The sequence below is a fragment of the Nelumbo lutea genome, chromosome 4 (genome assembly GCF_056320005.1).
Source record: "Nelumbo lutea isolate HS-2025 chromosome 4, American lotus-T2T, whole genome shotgun sequence".
NCBI lineage: Eukaryota > Viridiplantae > Streptophyta > Magnoliopsida > Proteales > Nelumbonaceae > Nelumbo > Nelumbo lutea.
This window is the reverse complement of record NC_142687.1, coordinates 9,261,924-9,281,690: the sequence shown is the minus strand read 5'-3', so window position 1 is coordinate 9,281,690 and position 19,767 is coordinate 9,261,924. Positions and strand designations below refer to the sequence as shown.

Sequence of the window (19,767 nt, the reverse complement as noted above, 5' to 3'; positions counted from 1 at the left end):
AAACAAAAAAAAAAGGTTGAAAAACATTTTTTAGTGTTCTTTTGACAGCTAGGCAGCACATAAGCTGCATAGTGAAAAAACGCCCAAAAGTTGGGGGAACATAGAAAAGACATTTTTCCTAACAGAGCTTTCATACAACCCGAGAAAAACATTTATTTAATAAATGGTTTAATTAAACAACATTTCAAAGTCTATTGGTGGAGATGCTTATGTGGTGTGGTGTTTTTCAGATAAACGGCAATGGAACCAAACACCATTTAAAGAAGTGTCCATTTTCTAGCTTCAGAAATCAATTCAAAATCAAATTCAAACAAGTGCAGCATGCATGGAACATTAAGCATAATAGCCTACTTTGATGAACCGTCATTGTGCAATTGGTACTAATTTCCAAATTTGCACCTGATTCCTTTCATCCTTTGATGGTTGCACCAAGTCTCCCAGAATAACCTTAAGAAGGTATTTGCAGTTGCAGACCTGGCAACAATATCCTTAAAACAGCCATTGAATCTCTTTCTAATGTTCTGTGTGTTTGTGCAAATCTCCCAAAATAACCCTCAAACAACGCTAGTGCTAACTTGGCAAAAAGGCACTTTTTCCCACAAAAACAACTATAACAACTTAAGATACTAGTAAGAATTTTGACAATCGGTCCCGGCATAAACACATAGAAGGGTTAATAGAAAAGACGTGAATAAATTGATTTTGCCCGAGGAAATGCGTATTTTGTGAAACACGAATGAAAAAAAGAACGAAGTTAAATATTGCTAAATCATTCATTATCCCAACATATCTGTAGGATACAACACAAAGCTCCACAGACAGAGAACACGAACAAATCATACTATCCATGAAAAGGAACCCACATATCCACATAACATCTCAAGGATAAAGGTAATTTCTGTTTCCACAGACTGGGATCAGGCAGCTCACCCGTCAGAGCGATCGAGCTGTCATCCTTCCTATTTCCAAGATTCAAAACAAACACTTGGCCCGGAAAGACCTGATGCATCGCTTTTAAAGACTCTTCCATAACTAATTTCCCGTCTCTTCTTGGATCCTCGGCTTCCACACAACTTCCTCCGACATTAACCATAATTCTTCCCCCTTTTCTCAAACTTCTTTTCAATTTCTCCCATGTCTTTGGATTCTGAAGCTCGGTAACCAAACTGCCCTTGGCGAACAAATCGACCAAAATCCCCGAGAACCCATCTCTAACGCTGGCTTTCACTGCATCTCCTATATAAATGAAAAGCTTCTGTGGGTTCTGTTTTTCGAGCTTGGAAAGACCAAAATACTCTCGACCCACCGAAATCACAGACGGGTCAAGCTCCCAGCCGTGAACTTCGACTTCTGGGTACAGTTCCAAGATCAAACGGGCGGCGGAACCTGCTCCAAAACCAAGAATGCCCAAGGGCCCCGGAGGCAAAATTGGTGGGAGAGTAGCAAAGACATCGAAGTAAGTGTTGGTAAGTAACTTGAAGAGGAAGGATATGCTGTGGATGTTTCCGGGATCATCGAGTAAGAGGAGTCTGGACCCTGCAAACGGGTGATCGGCCTTTCTAGAAACTTCAAGAACTCTGATGTAATTGTACCTGGACTTGAATTTCACAAGGACCTTGACGAGATCGATGGGGATGCCGTCATCCTGCGTCTTGGTTTTTGCGTCGGAGGAATGGGTCTGTCGAGCATTGACAGTTAATGCCCGGAAACCACTTGGATTTGGAAGATTTTTGCGAAACAATTTTATGTTTAGAAGGGTTGACGAGGAAGGGAGGCGGGAAGCTTGAAAAGCGGGTAAGCCTAACGGTCGGATTTGGTGGGAAATGAAGCCATGGGAAACTGATTTCATTTCAAGCGGAAAGAAGAATCTGTATCCCTTTCCTCGGCGAGTGCTTCCTCCAGCGTTACCCTCCTTCTGTCCTTCAGGGGGCTTCTAATAAATTGTAAGTTACAAGCTACAAAGACAATTATGCCCTTCACTATTAAAATTATGACCGACAGTATGGACCGGCATCCTGCACTCCTGCTTATTGCTTAGTGATCGTGGACCATTGGATCAGGGAGCTTTCGGTACGCCGCTTGTATTACTTTTAGGCTTCAATCAGAGGGTGAGCGTTCCAACTTCTAAGACTTGCTCCAATAACTGAACGGTGTTGATTAATCAGGCAAGTAAATAGGTGTTGGATGCTGGAAATCGATATAGCGAATCCAGATTGAAGAACCGAAACAAGAAAAGGTTTCAACTGAAGAATTCGAGGTTTGTTCTCTAATTTCTCACCCTAACTCCTTCCCTCCGGCCACTCGAGTCCTACTCCTTTTTACTACCCTCTCTCTATCCGCCGTGAATTGGAGCCATACATCTCTATTATGATATAGAGATGACTGAGAGTGGGTAGAAAATTTGGAAGGGCGTGCATGCGTTTCTTCCCTTAACGAGTAAAAGGCGGAGCATGTGAAATAGGTATTACGTTGAATGATTTCTTCCCAATAGTTATTGGGATTGTTCTGTTTATACATTTCTAGTGTTTATGCTAGAAAACCGAGCTCAAAACTGATCCATTTTTCATGCATTCCAGTTCTGTTAGTCAATGTGCATATAATACTTTCAATTTTGTAGCCATGGAAATTCAATTAGTGCTTCTACTTCTGAAACATATTGTTCTTTGAAGTAATGGATGGTGAGGATTTCGGGATGAGCAAGTTTTACGAAGGCTCATGGATGTCTTTGATTCGTTATTTTGGTGAAGGAATGAGTCGTCACGTTTTTCTCACCTGGAAAACAAAGAGTGCGTCGTCTCGTTCTTCCGTTATTTTTTTCTCGTATTGTTTATTTTTCGTCTCGTAGTTGCTCTCTGTCCCTGCCTTTCCAATCTATTCTATATGCTTCTATAGTAAATTTATGGAAAATTTTCACTTTAGTACCCTGAACTTTGGAGCAGTGTCAAGTCAGTACCCGAACTGCATAACCCTGACTCCCTGCCATTAACTGATCGTCAGTTAATTATTAAAAATGTCAAAACTACCCTTATCTTCTACCCGACTCCCTGTCAATTCTACTGTTTGGCACTATTCATCTTCCTCCTTTGTTTGAAACGAACAGAGGCGGCGGTTACCCCCTTCAACTCTTGAGAATGCTAACGTGCCTGAGCTACTAAATTCACCTGATAATCCACAATCAGGACCACCTCTATCTCTCTGGTCAAAGGCGATCACGGATGTGGGAGAAACAATCTTGTCAAAACCTAGGGTTAGTTCTTTGGAGTTCTTGATAGAAGGATCTGGCACAATGAGTGGTCGGAGTAACCACAGTAGCGGTCGGGATCCATTTGATGTCAATCGGCACTGCTCGAGGGAGATCGCAAGTGACAGGAGGACCATGATACTCCATAGCAAACGAATATTCGACCTCATCTTGACTTTGGGGGATCGGAGCCCTAACAGGCAACATGCTAGTAAGGAGACTTTTCATTATCTTCGCCTTACTCCAGTTGAATTTTACTGGAAATACTAGCCCTAAGGCCCAAAATCTTATAAGAGAAAAAGCATTGAAGATGGCTAAAGGTTTCGTTTTACAGATCAAACCCGCATGGAAGAAGAGGAGGAGCATCCATGAGAGTTTTCCCTCTGAAGCTCCTCCATTATCTTGTTAGTGTACAAAGAAACTCAAATGCCAATCTAGCCTTACAGAGGAAGCTAGCTAGATCCTCCCCTCATTTGATGAACTGAATATTCTCCATGAAATGAACTAAGAAAAAAACAAAATAGTACTAAAAATAAAAGAGAATAACAAAATCATAGAATAAATGCAAAAACGGACTAGTCCTCTCTTACGCCTTACCAGCTGAAGAATGAACGACTGGAGAAGAGAAAGGCGAGAGAGGAGAGGATGAAAGAGAGGCCGAGCCAGTCTTGAAAATCCTGGGCGGTATTCTGAGTCCGCGTCGGGAGAAAAATGGTTGGAAATTGGAAGGGGAAAGAACGAAAGAACCAAGAAGAGGGTTTTAGGATGTGGAATTCACTTTTTCAATTTGTTTAATCACCTTGTATTTTACGATGACCAAACAAGTAAGTCCGGCATGGTGGACATGTCGGATGGAAGGGTTTTGAGTTTGTCTTTAGTTCTTTGATACTGTCAGCTTGAAAGTTGGAATTCGGATGAAGTAGAAGTATCACTGTCCTCTCTTTGAATCTTTTACCAAAGTACTACTGCTCCAACCCCAATTAAATAGGCTTCCGTAGTGCAGGTTTCAACACTTCAACCGGTTCAGTTTCAAGTAGAACACAATGAACAATGTCTTATTTTGAAGGGTAGTTTTAACATTTTCAATAAATAACTGATGATTGTTTAATGGCAGGGACCAATTTGACACTTTTTGAAAGTTTAGATACTACAGTGACATATCCAAAAGTTTAAGTACTAACTTGACACTACACCCAAAGTTTAGGGTACTAAAGTGAAATTTTCACTAAATTTATTAACTTAAAACTTTTAAAGTTCTATCTGACAGTTGCAATAATAGAATAAATAGTGTAGAAGGTGCCTATGTAGTTGTATGCACAAACTACAGCTAATACACTCATACAATATGGTGGTTGACACTTAAACAGAAAATGTACAAGTACTGTGCTCAGACCTCAGGAAAACATCAGACCAACAAAATACTACTAGTAAATATACCACTGAAATGATTTCAAATTAGATCCTCCATTCACTTGGTTTCAACTGCCAACAGTCATCTGCTCGCTCATTTGGGAAATGCTGGCTTTGGTTGGGAGGACTTACCAGTGATTGCTTTTTTCACCTTGGCAATTGAGTGCTTGACCTTGGACCCAACACCTGACAGTATGTTATGAGATTTTTTATGGGTTCGTTTAGCATCCACATCTCTAGAGGCTTCTACCAGGAGTGGGGCATCAGAACCTAAGTCTGCCTTTCTGTGTTCATCTTCTTCTTCCTCATCATCTTTCTCTTCTTCATCTGTTTTTTCTTCTTCCACTTGCATGGTTTGTTCCTCTTTATTTTCCAATTGGTCATCATTGCCTGGCGGCTTTGTATCCTGGGCAACCATCTGCAAAGTTTCTTTTGTGGGTCTCCGTAGGAGATCAGATAATGAAACCTTATCTGTATCTGAAGGCTTGACCTCTTCAATTGTTTCTCCAGCTTCATCAACCACTCCATTCTTTGTTCCATATTCCACTGCCTTCTCTTCTGGCTCAGTTCCTGAAATTTCTCCAGGTCTCTGATTTGTCACTTCTGCTTCTTGTAAGGTCTTCTCAATAGTATGCTGTGGCACAGATGTAATGTTTCTGTCTTCAGTTGGAATCTTTGTCCCTGTGCTCTTAACTGAAGCTTCTTTTCTCAAGATCCTTTCTTGAGATATTCCACCAGAGGCCTCTTCGAGTATCTCAATGTTCTGGGAGATTTCAATGACTTCTGGAACATTCAAAGTGCCATCTATTGTTGGTATCTCTTTGGCTGGATGCTGGATATCAGATGAAAGATCAAGATTCTGATTTCTACTACCGGCATCCTCTATATTTGTGCTTTCTGTTTCTTCATTTGTCTGAATCTGTGCTTCAGACACCAAATCAGTCTTCACATGGCTGTTCTCTTTGAGTTTGAGTACAAAATTAGAAGCAGCATCAAGCTCCTCGGTGTCATCTCTAATGCACCTCCCTACAGTTGCCTGTTCAGTAGATAAGACAACAAACTGGTCTTCCCTTTCTTGAACTTTGGTTTCGCCATTCTGGTCTGTACATATTGTTTCATGGATCTTGCCATCTTCAGACTTCTCTTTGCCTTCCTTCTTTAGAATTTCTTCTATGGGAGCCTGCAGAACAGGGGAGTGTTAGAAACTTTCTCATAGTATTCCCTATGTTTTTAAAATTTCAATTTCTGTGGTGTTAAGGCTCACCTTATCATTAATGTTTTCTTCTTTTACGTCTCTTGGGATGCTCAGTTCAACTTCTGCTTGTTTGACAAATACCGACTGTCTTATTACCTCTTCATCTCTTGCCATCTTGCCTCTATTTTCTGGTGCTTTTTCTTGTGAAGCCTTGGTGAGAGATGGATTGCTAGGGTCACTGGTTAGAACCTCCGTGTCTTTTTTGTGCAAGTATTCATTAATGCCACTTGGACTAGATTCTCTGTGAGAAAAAGTGCTCTTAAGATTTTCTGCTTCAGTAAGGTCTTTTTGAGAGCTTGTATCTTCAATTCTGCTTTCAGAGTGATCTTCTTTTTTCTTCATTCTTTCATGAACTGATATTTTAGATACAACTCCAGAGAGTTCTTCTGGCTTGTTGCCTACTTTGACTTGTACTTCTTGCTTGTCCTCCATGGCCACAGTTCCTGTCTGGTTGATAGAACCTGTAGTTTCTAACCTCTGTTCCACCAATACAAAGTGAGAGCTTTTGACCTGCATTAGAGGGTGAACATTTTAATTGATTTATACAAGACTAGGGAAGGAGAGAGAGAAAAAAAATGAAATCCAGTCCTGTACTGTTTTTTCTGAACTAACAAATTTCTTCATTCATAAAAAAAAAAAAGAAATCCAGCCATCAGGTTGTATGTTTGATTAGCCACCATTTAACCAACATAAGATTGTACCTTTTGGCCATGATTAGAGAGGGATTCTTATTTTTTAGTACCTTTATAGTTAGGTATTAATAGGCCACTAAATTTAGGAAACGTTTTTGGTAAAATTTGTTTTTAGAAAAAAAGCAACTTTATGAAAGTGTATTATGACAGTCAAAGACCCACTGCTGGAAGGTCTAAACTTGTATTCTGGGAACTGACCTCTTCATTTGCAATACTGTAGCCTGTCATATCTTTTTTGCCTCTTTCTTCACCATTCTTATCTCCAGAGGCCAATTTAGTTGCATCCTGAATCTTCTTGCCCTCTTTTTCATCCTCTTGTTGGCTTCTGATTGTTTCATTTTCACTGAAAGCCGTGGAAGTTTCCTTAAGAGCTTGCTCTTCCACCTTAATCTTCTTTTCAATTTTTTCGTTTGCTTTAGCATTGTTAATTTCATTACACACCTGTACAAAGAGATAAAGTTTCAACTTAACAGCACTTGAGGATACACAGAACAGATGATATTTGAGTTGTTATACACCAACAGACCTCTTCATTTAATGTTTCACACTTTGCACTCTCATTTGCTTCATCTAGTTTCTTTCTTAGTTCGTCTTCAATCTCCACGTTGTAAATCTGATCTTTGTGATCCAATTTAATTGCCACCTTTAGAACTTGTTCTTCCTCCTTTTCATCGTGCATCTCTTTACATATCTTTTCTCCCAGAGGAACTAGGTAAGAGTCCAGGACAGCTCTCTTTTCCTTTGCAATCACTTTTCTAGTGTTCTCACTTGCATTCACATCCTCAAGTTCCTTGGATGCCTGTAATGGTAAAGCCTCAATATTACAAACTGCACACACATGAAAAGAAAAATAGGATATGGAAGAAACTAAATGAAGTTTCATTTCTTATGTTCCATGTGACCTCTTCCTTGGAATTTTCGCATGTTAGTCTTACTTCATTTATTTTCTCTTTATGATCTTCTACACCTTCCAATTCTTTAATCTGATCTTCATGCTCCAATGCAGTTGCATCCTCTTCAACCTTCTTTACCTCTTCTTTTCCTTCTTGATTATCCTCTTTAGCCACTTCTTTAGTGACACATGAAGGGTGTTGGTCCTCTAATACTCCCTTTTCTTCAGGTATCCATTCTGCAACCTTCTCACTCGGAGTGTGATGCTCAATCATTTCAGACACCTGCATAGAGATTTGACTTAGCTAACTGAAAGTAGTAAGAAATACTAAGAGAATGGAGGGGAAGGAGAGAGAGAGAACTAAATAAAGTCAATTCTTATAGTCCAAATGACCTCTTCCTCCCCTCTTGCAATGTCATTTACTTCATTTTCTTCCTCACACTGATCTTGTTCAGCCTTCTCAAGATGCTGACTTTCTTCAACCAATACAGTACTCTGGTCTATGACATGGACTCCATCTTCCTTATTTTTGTTTTTCTCTGTGTTGGCAAGTATTTGATCAATCTGGATTTTGGGGACAGATTGAGAAACCTTTTCAAGCTTCTCAAGGTTGAGGTTCTCATTTGTGATCTCTAGTTCTGCAGTATTAATCTTTTCGTGCGGATTGATTGCATCCAAATTCTGATTCTGATTCACAGATACTAGATTAGTAAAATTCAAATGCAGAAGAAAGGAGGACCAGTTAAGGGTTTATTTTAGTGATGAAGAGAGGGGAAGGCATGCTCTACCTGTGTGTGTGTGTGTGTGTGTTTTCTCTATGATAACACTGTTTATTTCACATACCTTTCTCTCTTCCTCAGAATGTTCTTCAAAGTTCTCATTGCAGCCATCTTTCTCCAGGATACCTCTTTCAGTGTCTGCTCTTACACCACCTGTTTCAGGTCCCTCAAAAACTTCACTGAAGGTATTTTCAAGCTTCTGGCGTTCTGATTCTTCCTTCTGTGAGTTTGATTCCAAGGTTTCCTCATCCTCCGGAGTCTGATGTTCACTACATTCACTGGGTTCATTCACTACTGTAATTTTTTCCCTCTCCAAGAGTGAATGAGCATCTTTTGTCTCAAAAAATTGTTTTTCAATGTCTATTTTCAAAGATTTGTCCAGCTTCTGGACTACTTTTTCCTTGGATTCTGTGTTTGGACTCTCCATTATGTCTTCGAGCCCCTTTTTATATGCTTGTGCAAGTTTCCTGGGTTCTTCTCTCTGCAAGCACATCTTTTCAATTAAGCTCTGATTCTCTGTACCTTCAATTCCCACTGTCAACACTACTTCAGGATCCCTGATCTCTTTTTTCTGAAAGGTTGTCTCTTTTGATGTCTCCATGATAAAAGGAAAATCTGAACTCTTCTCTTCCATGGTTTCATATTCCTTAAACATCTTGTCTTTTATTTTCTCAATTGAGGTTGCCATTGCAACCTCCGGTTCCAAAACAAATGCGTATGGATCCTGAAGCTTTGCTTCTGATTCATCAGCTAAAGGAGTCTGATCAGCTGTGATCTCAGATTCGGTAATTGTTTCAAAAACTTGATCTTTGGATTGGGATACTGTATCAGAAGACTTACTTATTTCTTCTTTGACTTTATCTTCGCCCATGTTTTCCACTAGAAGATAATCCTTTTTGTCATCCTTACCCTCAATGGTTGAAAGTGGAGTCACAAGATTGGATTTCTGATCATTCTCCAAAATTTTGGCTTCCTCATGATGTAGTGGAGGCAATGGATTGGAGTTCTCATCAGACTTCACACTGTTGGCTTCTTTAGACTGTAGCCAAGGTACAGGGTTGGGGTTTTCATTGGGCTCCACTCTTCTGATTTCATACTGTGGGCTAGTCTCAGTTGTGCTTTGAGGTTCAGCAATTACCTCAACACCTTGATCATTGGACTCAGATACTCTATCAGAAAACCTGTTGGTTTCTTCAATTTCATCTGCAACCAGGTTTTCCACAATGACATCCTCCTTTTCTGCATCCATAGCTTCAATGGTGAGAACTGGTTGCACAGGATTGGAGTTTTCATCAAGCTTCACACTTTTGATTTCTCCATGCTGTAAACTAGTTTCAGTTTTTTCAACTATTTCTGAGATCTTCTCTTGAGAACCAACACCAGAGGCCTCTACAGTCCTCTCAGCTTCTGATTCACTCTTCTCTAAACTTGTCTCTTCTGTTACTGTCATAACAGATGCATCATCAAGCTTTTCATTACTTTTCTCTGCTCCCTCCAAAATCTCCTCTTTAATTGTTCCTTCATACACACCAGAGACCAACAATGACCCATCTGCAAACTTCTCAGTACTTTGTTTTTGTGTTATCATTTCTTCTAATAGTTCTGTAACAGGAGAAGCTTCAGGCTTGTTAATTGGAACTTCCTCATCCTTCAAGTTTATTGCTTCTGTCTTCTCATCATTTTCTTTAGTGATCTGTTAAATGAATAAGATTAGAGTAATGGAAAAAAATGGTAGAACTTTTATTCATAAAAAAGGTAGAACTTTGAGACATTATGCACCAATGTTCAAAGTTTTAGCTGACCTCATGAAGTACTCCATCTCCAAGAGATGTCTGTTTCTCAGTGCTCTCACTTGCATCAGCATTGTCATTTCCCTCAGGCATCTGTACAGTAGACAAAGATTCAACATATCAAACAAAATAAGAAGGGAAATGGAAACTAAAAGAAGTTTGACCTATCTGACCTTATCACTGTCATTTAAGATGCCATCCATCATGGTCTCTTTTGCATCTTCTGTTTTCTTGGTGCGATCTTCTGCCTCCAAATTGGATCCTGTTTCCTCAAGAATCATGGCAACCTTTTCATCTGCTTGAAAGTTTTGGTTAACAACTTGATCTTTGAAGCACAGAGTATTGTGGACCTTAACCTCACAGTCCTCACCATTTCTGGGGAATATCTGGTTGCCTTGATCTCCAGGCAGTGATTCATAGGCCTCTTCAATCTTCTCACATGGATCATCATCTCCAAAATTCTGCTGAAAAGATGCTATGTTATTAAAGAATTTGATATCTGTTGAATAAAATGGAGAACACATTAAGGAAGTAATTGAAATATTCAGATTATGTTTCACTGACCTCTTCCAGATTACTTTCATTTTTTGCACTATCAGAAGCCTCTTTTATTTCATCAGTGTCATTTCCTGTCCTTGACATAATTATGTGCTCAAGGTCACCTTCACCGGGAATGTTCTCAAAACTTTCTTCAACATTCTTAACATGATCATCCTCTTTCTCCAAGTGTATGATATCCTTTTCAATGTTTGCAGTCAGATCAGTTTTCTCAAGATCTTCAGGTGCTTCATCCAATGGCTGTCCACCATCTGATTTGTCCTTCTCTAAGCTTTCCACCAAACTCTCCTCATCTTTTTGTATTTCTGGCTGTCTATAAGCACTAGGCTCAGTGCATTCATTAGTTCTCTCCATCTCTTGAATAGCATCATTTTTAAACTCAGAGATACACTCTTCAGAATCTAGTTCAGTGGGTCTGTTTAGCTTTATGCCCCCATCTTCCTGAAGCCCTTCTTTTGAACTATCCTTCTCAATATCCTGAGTCTTCTTTTGAATGAATTCCTCAAGCTTCTTGGGCTCCTCTTTCTGTGGGTACATATCTTCTGTAGTGTTGCAAAATAAAGTGGTTTCCAGGTTCATATCTTGGGCTTCATTTTCTATTGGAACCTCATCATTTATACCCTGACTCGTTTTCATTGACTTGAGTGCCTTTTCTTTCATTTCTGATACAGAAGATTCATGAAACTTCTCTTCCAATGTGTCATCTGAGAGAACTTTACTAGCAGTGTTCTCTGTTTGAGCAGTCATTTCAATAACCTGGTTTTCAAAAAGCGGTACCATATCAGAAGCTCCTTCCTGTGTTTCACACTTTATTCTCTGTTCACTTTCATCTGTATCAAGATTTTCTTCTGCTGCTAGGATCTCCTTGTCTATGTTCAAACTTAAATTGGTTGTCTTCTCCAGGTTCACATGTCCAACATGTTGGTTCTCTGGGCTAGTTGACTTTGTTTCAATTGTTGTTCTATTTTTATCTTCAGAATCAGAGTCAGAAGCACCATACATACTTCCTTGTTCGGCTTCCTGCAAGTTTGACCCTTCTTTCACCATGGTGATGGTTGCCATATTTATTTTTTTATTTTTGTTCTCTTCTTTCCCTAAATCCTCTTCAATCTGCTCCTCACACATGACAAGCTTCTTGCTTCTCTCCAAATCCTCTCTGTTTTGTTTCTGCAGTTCTTCCTCATTCATTGAAGTTGCTATTATCTCTGTCTGCTCTGTGTCACTTGTTGCTTCAAAGTTCTGCTCTGTGGCTTCTAATTCAAATTCCTGAACCTGTTGAAAGTTAATACAGAATAAAATGAATGATTAAGAGTCACACTTTATATATTATCCAAAAAAAAATCTTCTTTGATGTATGTATGTATGTATGAATTCATGCTTACATTTTCAGGTTTTTTGGCCTCTTCTTCATATTCATGAAAGCCCTTTTTATCTGTTTCTTCCTCTGTAGGTACTTCAGAGGTGTCATTTATGGTGACTTCATTGTCTATGATATGCTTTTCTGTTTTCTCACCTGAACTGTCTGTTGATAGTACCACATGCTTCTGCATAATAATTGAAATTTCAAATTTACAGAAATCAAAGGCACATATAAACACATGACAAACACAGAAAGTAAGCATATATATGCACACACACACAAACAAAAAAGATATGATATTTGAATAAGAAAACAGTTTAGTTACATAAAAAAAGATAAGCGAATTTGAATGAAAAGGTCAAATATCAAGCATCAGATCTCTTGTTAAAGCTAACCTCAACTTCCTGAGAGCTTTCTTTAACAGTTAATGTTGAGTGGTCCTTAACAGCACTGCTTTCCTTAACAATCATTTTCTTGGTGGCCTTACCTCCACTGTTTGCAGGTTCCTCATGTGCCTATTTAATGGATGAAATTTCATATAACAAAAGATGTCAAAAGAATGGGAAAAGGATATATATTTTCAAATTATCACCTATATAAAGTTGATGTGAGAAGAAGAAAAACTTCATAGATTGATTTTCAAATTTTATTTTAAGCTGACCTCTCCTATGTTCTCCGTTTTGGCTTCTTGAGATATTTCTTGAACTGCATCTTCTGCACTTGATTCCTTAGAGAGGGTGATAATGGTGCCTTCTTCATCTAGCATCTGTTTTTCAGTTTCCTGACTTGCAACAACCATCTTAAGTTCCTCACACTCCTGCATGAAGGTTAAAAGTTGAAGTTTCAATTGGAAGAAGAAAAGTGAAATAATTAAAATGGGAAGTGTTGTTTTCTTCTTCTTATTAGACCTCTTTAGTCTTTTCTTCAGACTCCTTTGGCATCAAAGATGAGACACTCATGGGCTTCTCGCTGCTTTCTTTTTCTCTGGTTTCTTCTTTTGATTGTTCTGTAAGAGGGTAAGATTTATGGTTTTTGTTCAATTCTTCCTCATCCTTGAAGCTCATTATGTCTGTGCTGTTATCAGAAATTGCATCTGATTCTTTGATTATGAGCTTAGTGGATACAAGATTACAGTCCCTCACCTATTTAACATGTTGCAACTTAGTTATCATAAAAAGAATAGGAAAAATGAAGAGGAAAGATGAAAGCTTGTGCTACAATATTTATGTTTGAGCTCACATCAAATGTTTCATCTCCAAGTGATATTGAATCAAGTTGTTTAGCAGTGTTTTCTGTGTCAATATATTTTTCAATATTCTCACTTTCATCACCTCTGTCTTCTCCTTGTGTCACCTGCATAACATACAGATTTTCAACATAACACAGAAAACATTGAGAAAGGGAGAAATAAAACCCATAAGTTTGATCATCTGACCTCTTCATCTTCATTTAAAAGGATTCCCTTGATGGTCTCAGTTGCATTCTTTGTTTTATCAGTGTGACTTTCTATCTCTAGTGTGGGTTCTTTCTCTTCAAGACTCATGCTTTCTTCTTCATCCCCTTGAAAGCTATAAGTAGCCATTTGATCTTCAATAGATGCAGTATTATTATGGTCCTTGGCATCCACAATATCTTCTTGAATTGTGGTCTCTAGGACTGTGGCACAACTTTGATCTTCATCCATTGGTTTGGAGGCCTGTTGGAGCTTGTTACCTGAATCAACTTCTCTTGGATTCTGTTCTTCATTTGTGCTCTCTTTTCCCATATCCTCTGATTGCATTCCAAGGATGTCCTCAGACATCTTGGACTCTCTCGTAGTAGCATTGTCAGGGGTTTCCAAATTATCATCTTGGGCTTTATTTATTTCTGGAGTCTCATCTTTTGTCTCGTTGTTTCCTTCAATTGGTTTGAGATCCTGTTCTTGTGATGCCATCAAAGAAGATTCTTGAACAATTTCATTAATTTTGTCATCTAAGGGTGACTTACCAGAAGTGTTCTCTGTTTCATTGATCTTTTCATTACTCTTATCATTCAATTCTGATGCTGTATTAGTTGCTCCCATTAGCTTTTCAGATTTTGTTATATTCTGTCCATCTTCACCTTCATCCAGTTGTTCAGCTCCTTGAATGTCCTCTCCCATAGTCTCATCTAAGTAGGAGATGTTCATAGCTTTTACATATTTGTCTTCTGGGCTTTCTGAGCTACTTGGGTTCATCTCAGCTGTTTCTGGAATATTCTCTTGAGAAGCAAGCTTGTAAGCAACATTGAGCTCTTCTTCTTCTGGTTCAACTTCCTGTGGTGTTGCTTCTTTTGTCTCCTCTCTGCACCCTGTTACTTCAATGTTCTGTTGTGCAGGTTCTAACTCATTCTCTTTAACCTATTGACAAGTTAGTTTCAAAATTGAAGTTAAAACTAAAACCAAAATGTTAGAGTAAGGTCAGAGGTTAAGTTCCTATTTATTTTCTGGCTAACCTCTACACTGTGCTTTCCTTCCTCCCTTCTGCCTTGCTTAGATTTTTCTTTAAGTGCTTCTTCTTCAGTGGATATGATGGAGGTATTTTCAACAGTGCCATCTTCCTTTGTGATCTGGTTCTCAAAATTCTTTTCTGCACTATCTTTGTCAAGGTCTCCAGATACTTGCATAATAGTCGAAGCTTGAACCTAGAATAAAAGAAAACGGGAGGGGGGTCAAAGAGAATTCCATGATTAATATTGGGAGAAAATTAGAGCCCAAAGACATATATAGAAATTAAGCTTCTAATTTCATGTCCATGCTGACCTTGTCTCCCTGATTGATCTCTTTATCAGGGGCAGTAGATTGGTCCTTGATGTTGCTATTCCCCTTCACTATTCTTTCCTTTGTGTTCTCCACATTATTGATTGCTGGCAGTCCCTCGTTTACCTGTTTTACAAAAAAAAATAAAAACAACTTTGTCGAAAAACAGTAGAAGAAAATAAACTCAAAGAAATAGGACATGGACTTCCAAATTATCCCTTAGGAAAAGAGATGGAAGTAAGAACGAAAAAGGTCCTATTAAGTTTCAGATTCTATACTCAAGCTCACCTTTCCATCAGGTGCCAATTTGTCTTCTGTAAAGCTCTCTTTAGCCGTTTCTTCACTGCTTGTGGGTTCCTCAAGTGCCTATTTAATGGATGAAATTTCATATAACAAAAGATGTCAAAAGAATGGGAAAGGATATAAATTTTCAAATTACCAGCTATATGAGGTTGATGCTAGAAAAAGAAAAAATTCTGAGATTGAGTTTTAAATTTTATTTTCAAGCTGACCTCCCCTATGCTCTCCAATTTGGATTTTTGAAGGATTTCTTCAACTGCTACTTCTCCAATTGACTCCTCAGGGAGGGAGATAATGGTGCCTTCTTCATCTACCACCTGTTTTTCGGTTTGCTCACTTGCATCAACTATCTTAAGTTGTTCAAACTCCTGCGTGAAGGTTAAAAGTTGATGCTTCAATTGGAAGCAGAAAAGTGAAACAAGGCAGGGAAGTGAAAATGAAAATGGGAATTGTTGTTTTCTTCTTAGCAGACCTCTTTATTTTTTGCTTCAGACTCCTTAGGCACCAAAGAGGAGAGACTCATTTGCTTCTTGCTGCTTTCTTTTTCTCTTGTTTCTTCTTTTGATTGCTCTGTAAGAGGAGATGATTCATGGTTTTTGTCGACTTTTTCCTCATCCTTTAAGCTCATTGTGTCTGTGCTGTCATCAGCAGCTGCATCTGATTTGACTACAATCTTAGTGGATACAGGATCACTGTCCCTCACCTGTTTAACATATTGCAACTTAGTTATTATAAAGATAGTAGCAAAATTGAAGGGGGAAAGATGAGAACTTGTGTTGCAATATTTACATTTGAGCTCATGTAAACTGTTTCTTTAGGGTTTTTGTCCACTTCTTCCTCATCCTTTAAGCTCATTGCTTCTGTGCTGTCTTCAGAAGCTGCATCTGATTCTTTGACTACAAGCTTAGTAGATACAAGGTCACAGTTCCTCACCTATTTAACATATTGCAAGTTTGCAACTTAGTTATTATAAAAAAGTAAAATTGAAGAGGGAAGATGAAAGCTTGTGCTAACAATATTTACATCATTTGAGTTGATGTCAACTGCTTCATCTCCAGGTGATATGGAATCAAGTTTGTTAGCAGTGTTTTCTTCGTCCATGATATGTTTTTCAATATTCCAACTCGCATTAGCTCTGTCTTCTCTTTCAATCACCTGCATAATAGATAAATTCTCAACATAACAATCAAACCACATGGAGAAATAAAAACCCTAAGTTTGACCATCTGACCTCTTCATTTTCATTTGAAAAAATGTTCTTGACGGTCTCAGTTACATTCTGTTTTTTCTCGATGTGATCTTCTGTCTCCAATGTGGGTCCTTTCTCTTTAAGATTCATGATTTCTTTTTCATCTCCTTGAAAGCTATGAGTAGCCATTTGATCTTCAATAGATGCAGTATCATGGTCCTTGGCAACCACAATATCTTCCTGAATTGTGGTCTCTTTCGTTTTTGGGACCATGGAACAACTTAGATCTTCACCCATTGGTTCAGAGGCTTGTTGAACCTTCTTACCTGAATCGGATTCTCTTGGATTCTGCTCTTCATTTGTGCTCTGCTTTTCCATATCTTCTAACTTCATTCCAAGGATGTCATCAGACATCTTGGGCTCTCTTGTATTAGCACTGTCAGGGGTTTCCAGGTTCTCATCTTGGGCTTTATTTATTTCTGGAGTCTGATCTCCTGTTTCCTCGTTTCTTTCAATTGGTTTGAACTTCTGTTCTTGTGACACCATTTTGGGAGATTCTTGAACATTTTCATTATTTTTTTCATCTAAGGGAAATTTACAAGAATTGATCTTTGTTTCACCGGTCTTGACATTATTTTTATCATCCAATTCTGTTTCTGTATTAGTTTCTCCTACTGGCTTTTCAGACTTTGTAATGTCCTGTCCATTTTCACCTTCATCAAGTTGTTCTGCTCCTTGAATCTCCTCTCCTACATTCTCTTCTATGTTGAAGCTTTCTTTAACCTTTACATTTTTGTCTTGAGGACTTCCCAAGCTACTTGAATTCATCTCATATGTTTCTGGAATGTTCTCTTCAGAAGCAAGATTGCAAGTAACTTCAAGCTTATCTTCTTCTAGTTCAACTTTATGTGAGGTTGCTTCTTCTGTCTCCTCTTTGCACCATGTTGTTCCAATCTGTTGCATGGCTTCCATATTCTTTATAACCTATTAGCAAGGTAATTTGAAAGTTGAAATTAAAACTAAAACCAATGGTAAAGTCAGGGATTAAGTTCCTTTTTTTTCTAGCTGACCTCTAGACTGTGCTTTACTGCCTCCATTCTGTCTTGCTTAGATCTTTCTTTAAATGCTTCTTCTTCAGTGGTTATGGTGGAGATGTCTTCAACATTGTCATCTTCCTTTGCAACTTTCTCCTTAGAGTTCTTTTCTGCACTATCTTTGCCGAGGTCTCTAGATATTTGCATAAAAGATGAAGTTTGAACCTAACAATAAAAGAAAAAGATGAGAGTCAAAGAGAATGCTGTGATTAGTATTGGAAAAAACAATAGAGTTTAGAGAAAATATAGAAATTAGGCCTCTAATTTCATATTGAAGCTGACCTTGTCTCCTTGACAGATCTCTTTAACAGTGGCAACAAATTGGTCCTCAGAGGTGCTATTCCCATCCACTGTTCCTTCCTCTGTGTTCTCATCATTACTGGTTGTTGCTAGTCCCTCATATACCTATTCAATAAATGAAAGGTTTTATGGATGATGAACTAAAAAAGTTCTTATGGCAGACTGGAGAGATGGAAGTGAGACTTCAATGGGTTCAAAGGACAGCTAACAGCATGGTTGGTAAACTAGCCAAGCGAGGGGTGTGGAAGGAGCAAATCTTTTGGGCACAATTGTAAGGAAAGTTGTATGGGGAGATAAAAGCATTTTATCTCTCCCACTAATGCTTGTAATATTTTTTTCCTAAATTGAATTAATAAAATGATCAATTATTGATAAAAAACAAATGAAAATTCATCTTAATGAAAAAAGAAGTATAAGAAAATCCTGTTTTGGATTGATGTCCAAAATTCCCCCACAATCTGGTTTGCGTTGCTGGAGTTCCTTCATGAGTGTTTTGTTTTTTTCTCTACTGGTTTGCTGTGTTGGGGAAATGCCTCACAAAGGACAACCTTGGCAAAAGAGGCATCATCCATTCATCCATGTTGATACAAGGTGTGTTTTCTGCAGCCTGCATGAGGAATGCAACAGTTGTTTCTTTATTCACTGCTATCCTATATGGAGGGTGTGGATGTTTTTTCCTCAAACCTCTTAGGTGTAAATTGGGTATGTTCTCAAACATTGACAGAGCTATTGGAGGCAATGTTGTACTGTAAGACTTGGACCGCACAAAATACTTGAATGCTTGTTGGGTCATGGGTCAAACGGCTTGACCATGAGTCATACAAATAATATATATATATATATATATATATATATATATATATATATATATATATAATATTATGTCATTTAAAACACATGTAAAAGCAGTGGCTAGATGGTTACTTCATTGATTTTTTATGCAAGTGACCATAACAAGATAGATTAATGGTAACAAGTTAACATAAATAATCAAGAGGTCATGAGTTCAAATCTTTCTATTGGCATTTTAATCCCCCGCTCCCCATTCGGTTCTGTCTTCTCTTCAGCCTCCTTTTTCTTGCTCTGCTTCTACATCTCATGTCTTTTTTCCCCTTCCACTCTTTCAGGTTCAAATGAGTTGCCATCCCACCCAATGCAGATCGTTCCAATTCAGACAGTTGTTCCACCAAGCAATGGCAAGAAGGAGACAGAATTTGGGAATGAACAATATAGCTGGAACTTTGGGAATTGTGAGAAAAGGCAAAGAATATTAAAAGGAGAGAATCCTTAATAAAGAGGTGAAAATATCTGGAAAGGCCCAGGAGAACAGAAAAAAAGGGCCTAAAAAAGAACTAAAAAGGCTTCAGTGGGGTATAAGGGATCGCATCTCAAAAGGAAATAGGATGAATAAGGGGAAGTCTGTCAAAGTGACTCAATGAAGATACTAAGTTGGAATGTTAGGGGTTTGGGAGGTCAGCTCAAAAGAAGCTTAGTGAAAGAAACATTGAAGAGAGAAAATCCAGATATAATTGTCCTTCAGGAATCAAAAAAAGAAGTCATCAATAGAAAACTTATGAAAGCCATATGGGGAATAAGGGGTAGAAAATGGACTGCTGTTCCAGCTGTGGGGTTCGCTGGAGGTATCATTCTAGCATGGAAGGATGATGAAATTTCAGGCTTGGAGATTGACAGAGGTGAATTCTCAATCTCGGTTCTGTTCACTAATATTAAACATGACTTCAGCTGGATCATCACTGGTGTGTATGGTCCTAACTCTCCCTCTGATAGAGTGAGATTTTGGGCTGAGTTGGAGTCCCTGCATGAGGAGGAGGACATACCATGGTGTTTAGTGGGTGATTTCAATGTCACCAGGTTCAGTTCAAAACATTCAAATGGTAGAACCCCAACCAGAAGCATGAGAAATTTCTCTAATTTTATTGACAGACACAACTATGTGATCTCCCTCTTACCAATGGACTTTTTACCTGGTCAAACATGCAAGAAAATGCCATAAGCTGTAGACTTGACAGATTTTTATTATCTCAGGATTGGTTGGAGAGATTTCCAAATCTGTGTCAAGAACTTCGTCCAAGATGTATCTCAGACCACTGGCCCATATTGCTGAACACCG

The 19,767-nt window shown here is 38.5% G+C and overlaps 2 protein-coding genes and 1 long non-coding RNA gene across 21 annotated transcripts in view; 1 reads left to right on the top strand and 2 right to left on the bottom strand.

Moving 5' to 3' along the window:
* Window positions 1-737: 737 nt before the first annotated feature.
* Window positions 738-1,931, bottom strand: LOC148853791 (S-adenosyl-L-methionine-dependent methyltransferases superfamily protein). The gene has a single exon (XM_088982877.1). It carries the CDS (start codon window positions 1,847-1,849, stop codon window positions 842-844), a length of 1,008 nt encoding a protein of 335 aa, XP_088839003.1. The 5' UTR covers window positions 1,850-1,931; the 3' UTR covers window positions 738-841.
* Window positions 1,932-2,114: 183 nt separating this feature from the next.
* LOC148853790 (uncharacterized) overlaps window positions 2,115-19,767 on the top strand; it is a 39,003-nt gene continuing 21,350 nt past the window's right edge. The window contains exons 1-2 of one of the 4 annotated variants that reach the window (XR_016112509.1): window positions 2,262-2,461; window positions 2,670-2,786. This is a non-coding gene — a long non-coding RNA (uncharacterized LOC148853790). Of the gene's footprint in view, window positions 2,462-2,669; window positions 2,787-19,767 lie in introns of all 4 variants that reach the window. The other 3 variants (XR_016112510.1, XR_016112508.1, XR_016112507.1) reach the window with 3 other exon arrangements.
* LOC148853789 (uncharacterized) overlaps window positions 4,441-19,767 on the bottom strand; it is a 47,720-nt gene continuing 32,393 nt past the window's right edge. For 10 of the 16 annotated variants that reach the window (XM_088982868.1, XM_088982859.1, XM_088982861.1 and 7 more), the window contains 26 exons: window positions 17,619-17,741; window positions 17,313-17,501; window positions 16,285-17,226; window positions 16,077-16,208; window positions 15,843-15,986; window positions 15,526-15,756; window positions 15,266-15,421; window positions 15,042-15,119; window positions 14,757-14,879; window positions 14,450-14,638; window positions 13,413-14,354; window positions 13,217-13,330; window positions 12,886-13,119; window positions 12,639-12,794; window positions 12,373-12,492; window positions 12,000-12,161; window positions 10,624-11,889; window positions 10,233-10,523; window positions 10,072-10,152; window positions 8,334-9,962; window positions 7,884-8,177; window positions 7,501-7,773; window positions 7,125-7,397; window positions 6,797-7,039; window positions 5,916-6,416; window positions 4,441-5,831 (listed from right to left, as the gene is read on the bottom strand). In XM_088982868.1, the coding sequence (XP_088838994.1) occupies window positions 4,746-5,831; window positions 5,916-6,416; window positions 6,797-7,039; window positions 7,125-7,397; window positions 7,501-7,773; window positions 7,884-8,177; window positions 8,334-9,962; window positions 10,072-10,152; window positions 10,233-10,523; window positions 10,624-11,889; window positions 12,000-12,161; window positions 12,373-12,492; window positions 12,639-12,794; window positions 12,886-13,119; window positions 13,217-13,330; window positions 13,413-14,354; window positions 14,450-14,638; window positions 14,757-14,879; window positions 15,042-15,119; window positions 15,266-15,421; window positions 15,526-15,756; window positions 15,843-15,986; window positions 16,077-16,208; window positions 16,285-17,226; window positions 17,313-17,501; window positions 17,619-17,741 (9,972 nt within the window). In that variant the 3' untranslated portion in view covers window positions 4,441-4,745. Of the gene's footprint in view, window positions 5,832-5,915; window positions 6,417-6,796; window positions 7,040-7,124; window positions 7,398-7,500; window positions 7,774-7,883; window positions 8,178-8,333; window positions 9,963-10,071; window positions 10,153-10,232; window positions 10,524-10,623; window positions 11,890-11,999; window positions 12,162-12,372; window positions 12,493-12,638; window positions 12,795-12,885; window positions 13,120-13,195; window positions 13,331-13,412; window positions 14,355-14,449; window positions 14,639-14,756; window positions 14,880-15,041; window positions 15,120-15,265; window positions 15,422-15,525; window positions 15,757-15,842; window positions 15,987-16,076; window positions 16,209-16,284; window positions 17,227-17,312; window positions 17,502-17,618; window positions 17,742-19,767 lie in introns of all 16 variants that reach the window. The other 6 variants (XM_088982869.1, XM_088982862.1, XM_088982860.1 and 3 more) reach the window with 6 other exon arrangements.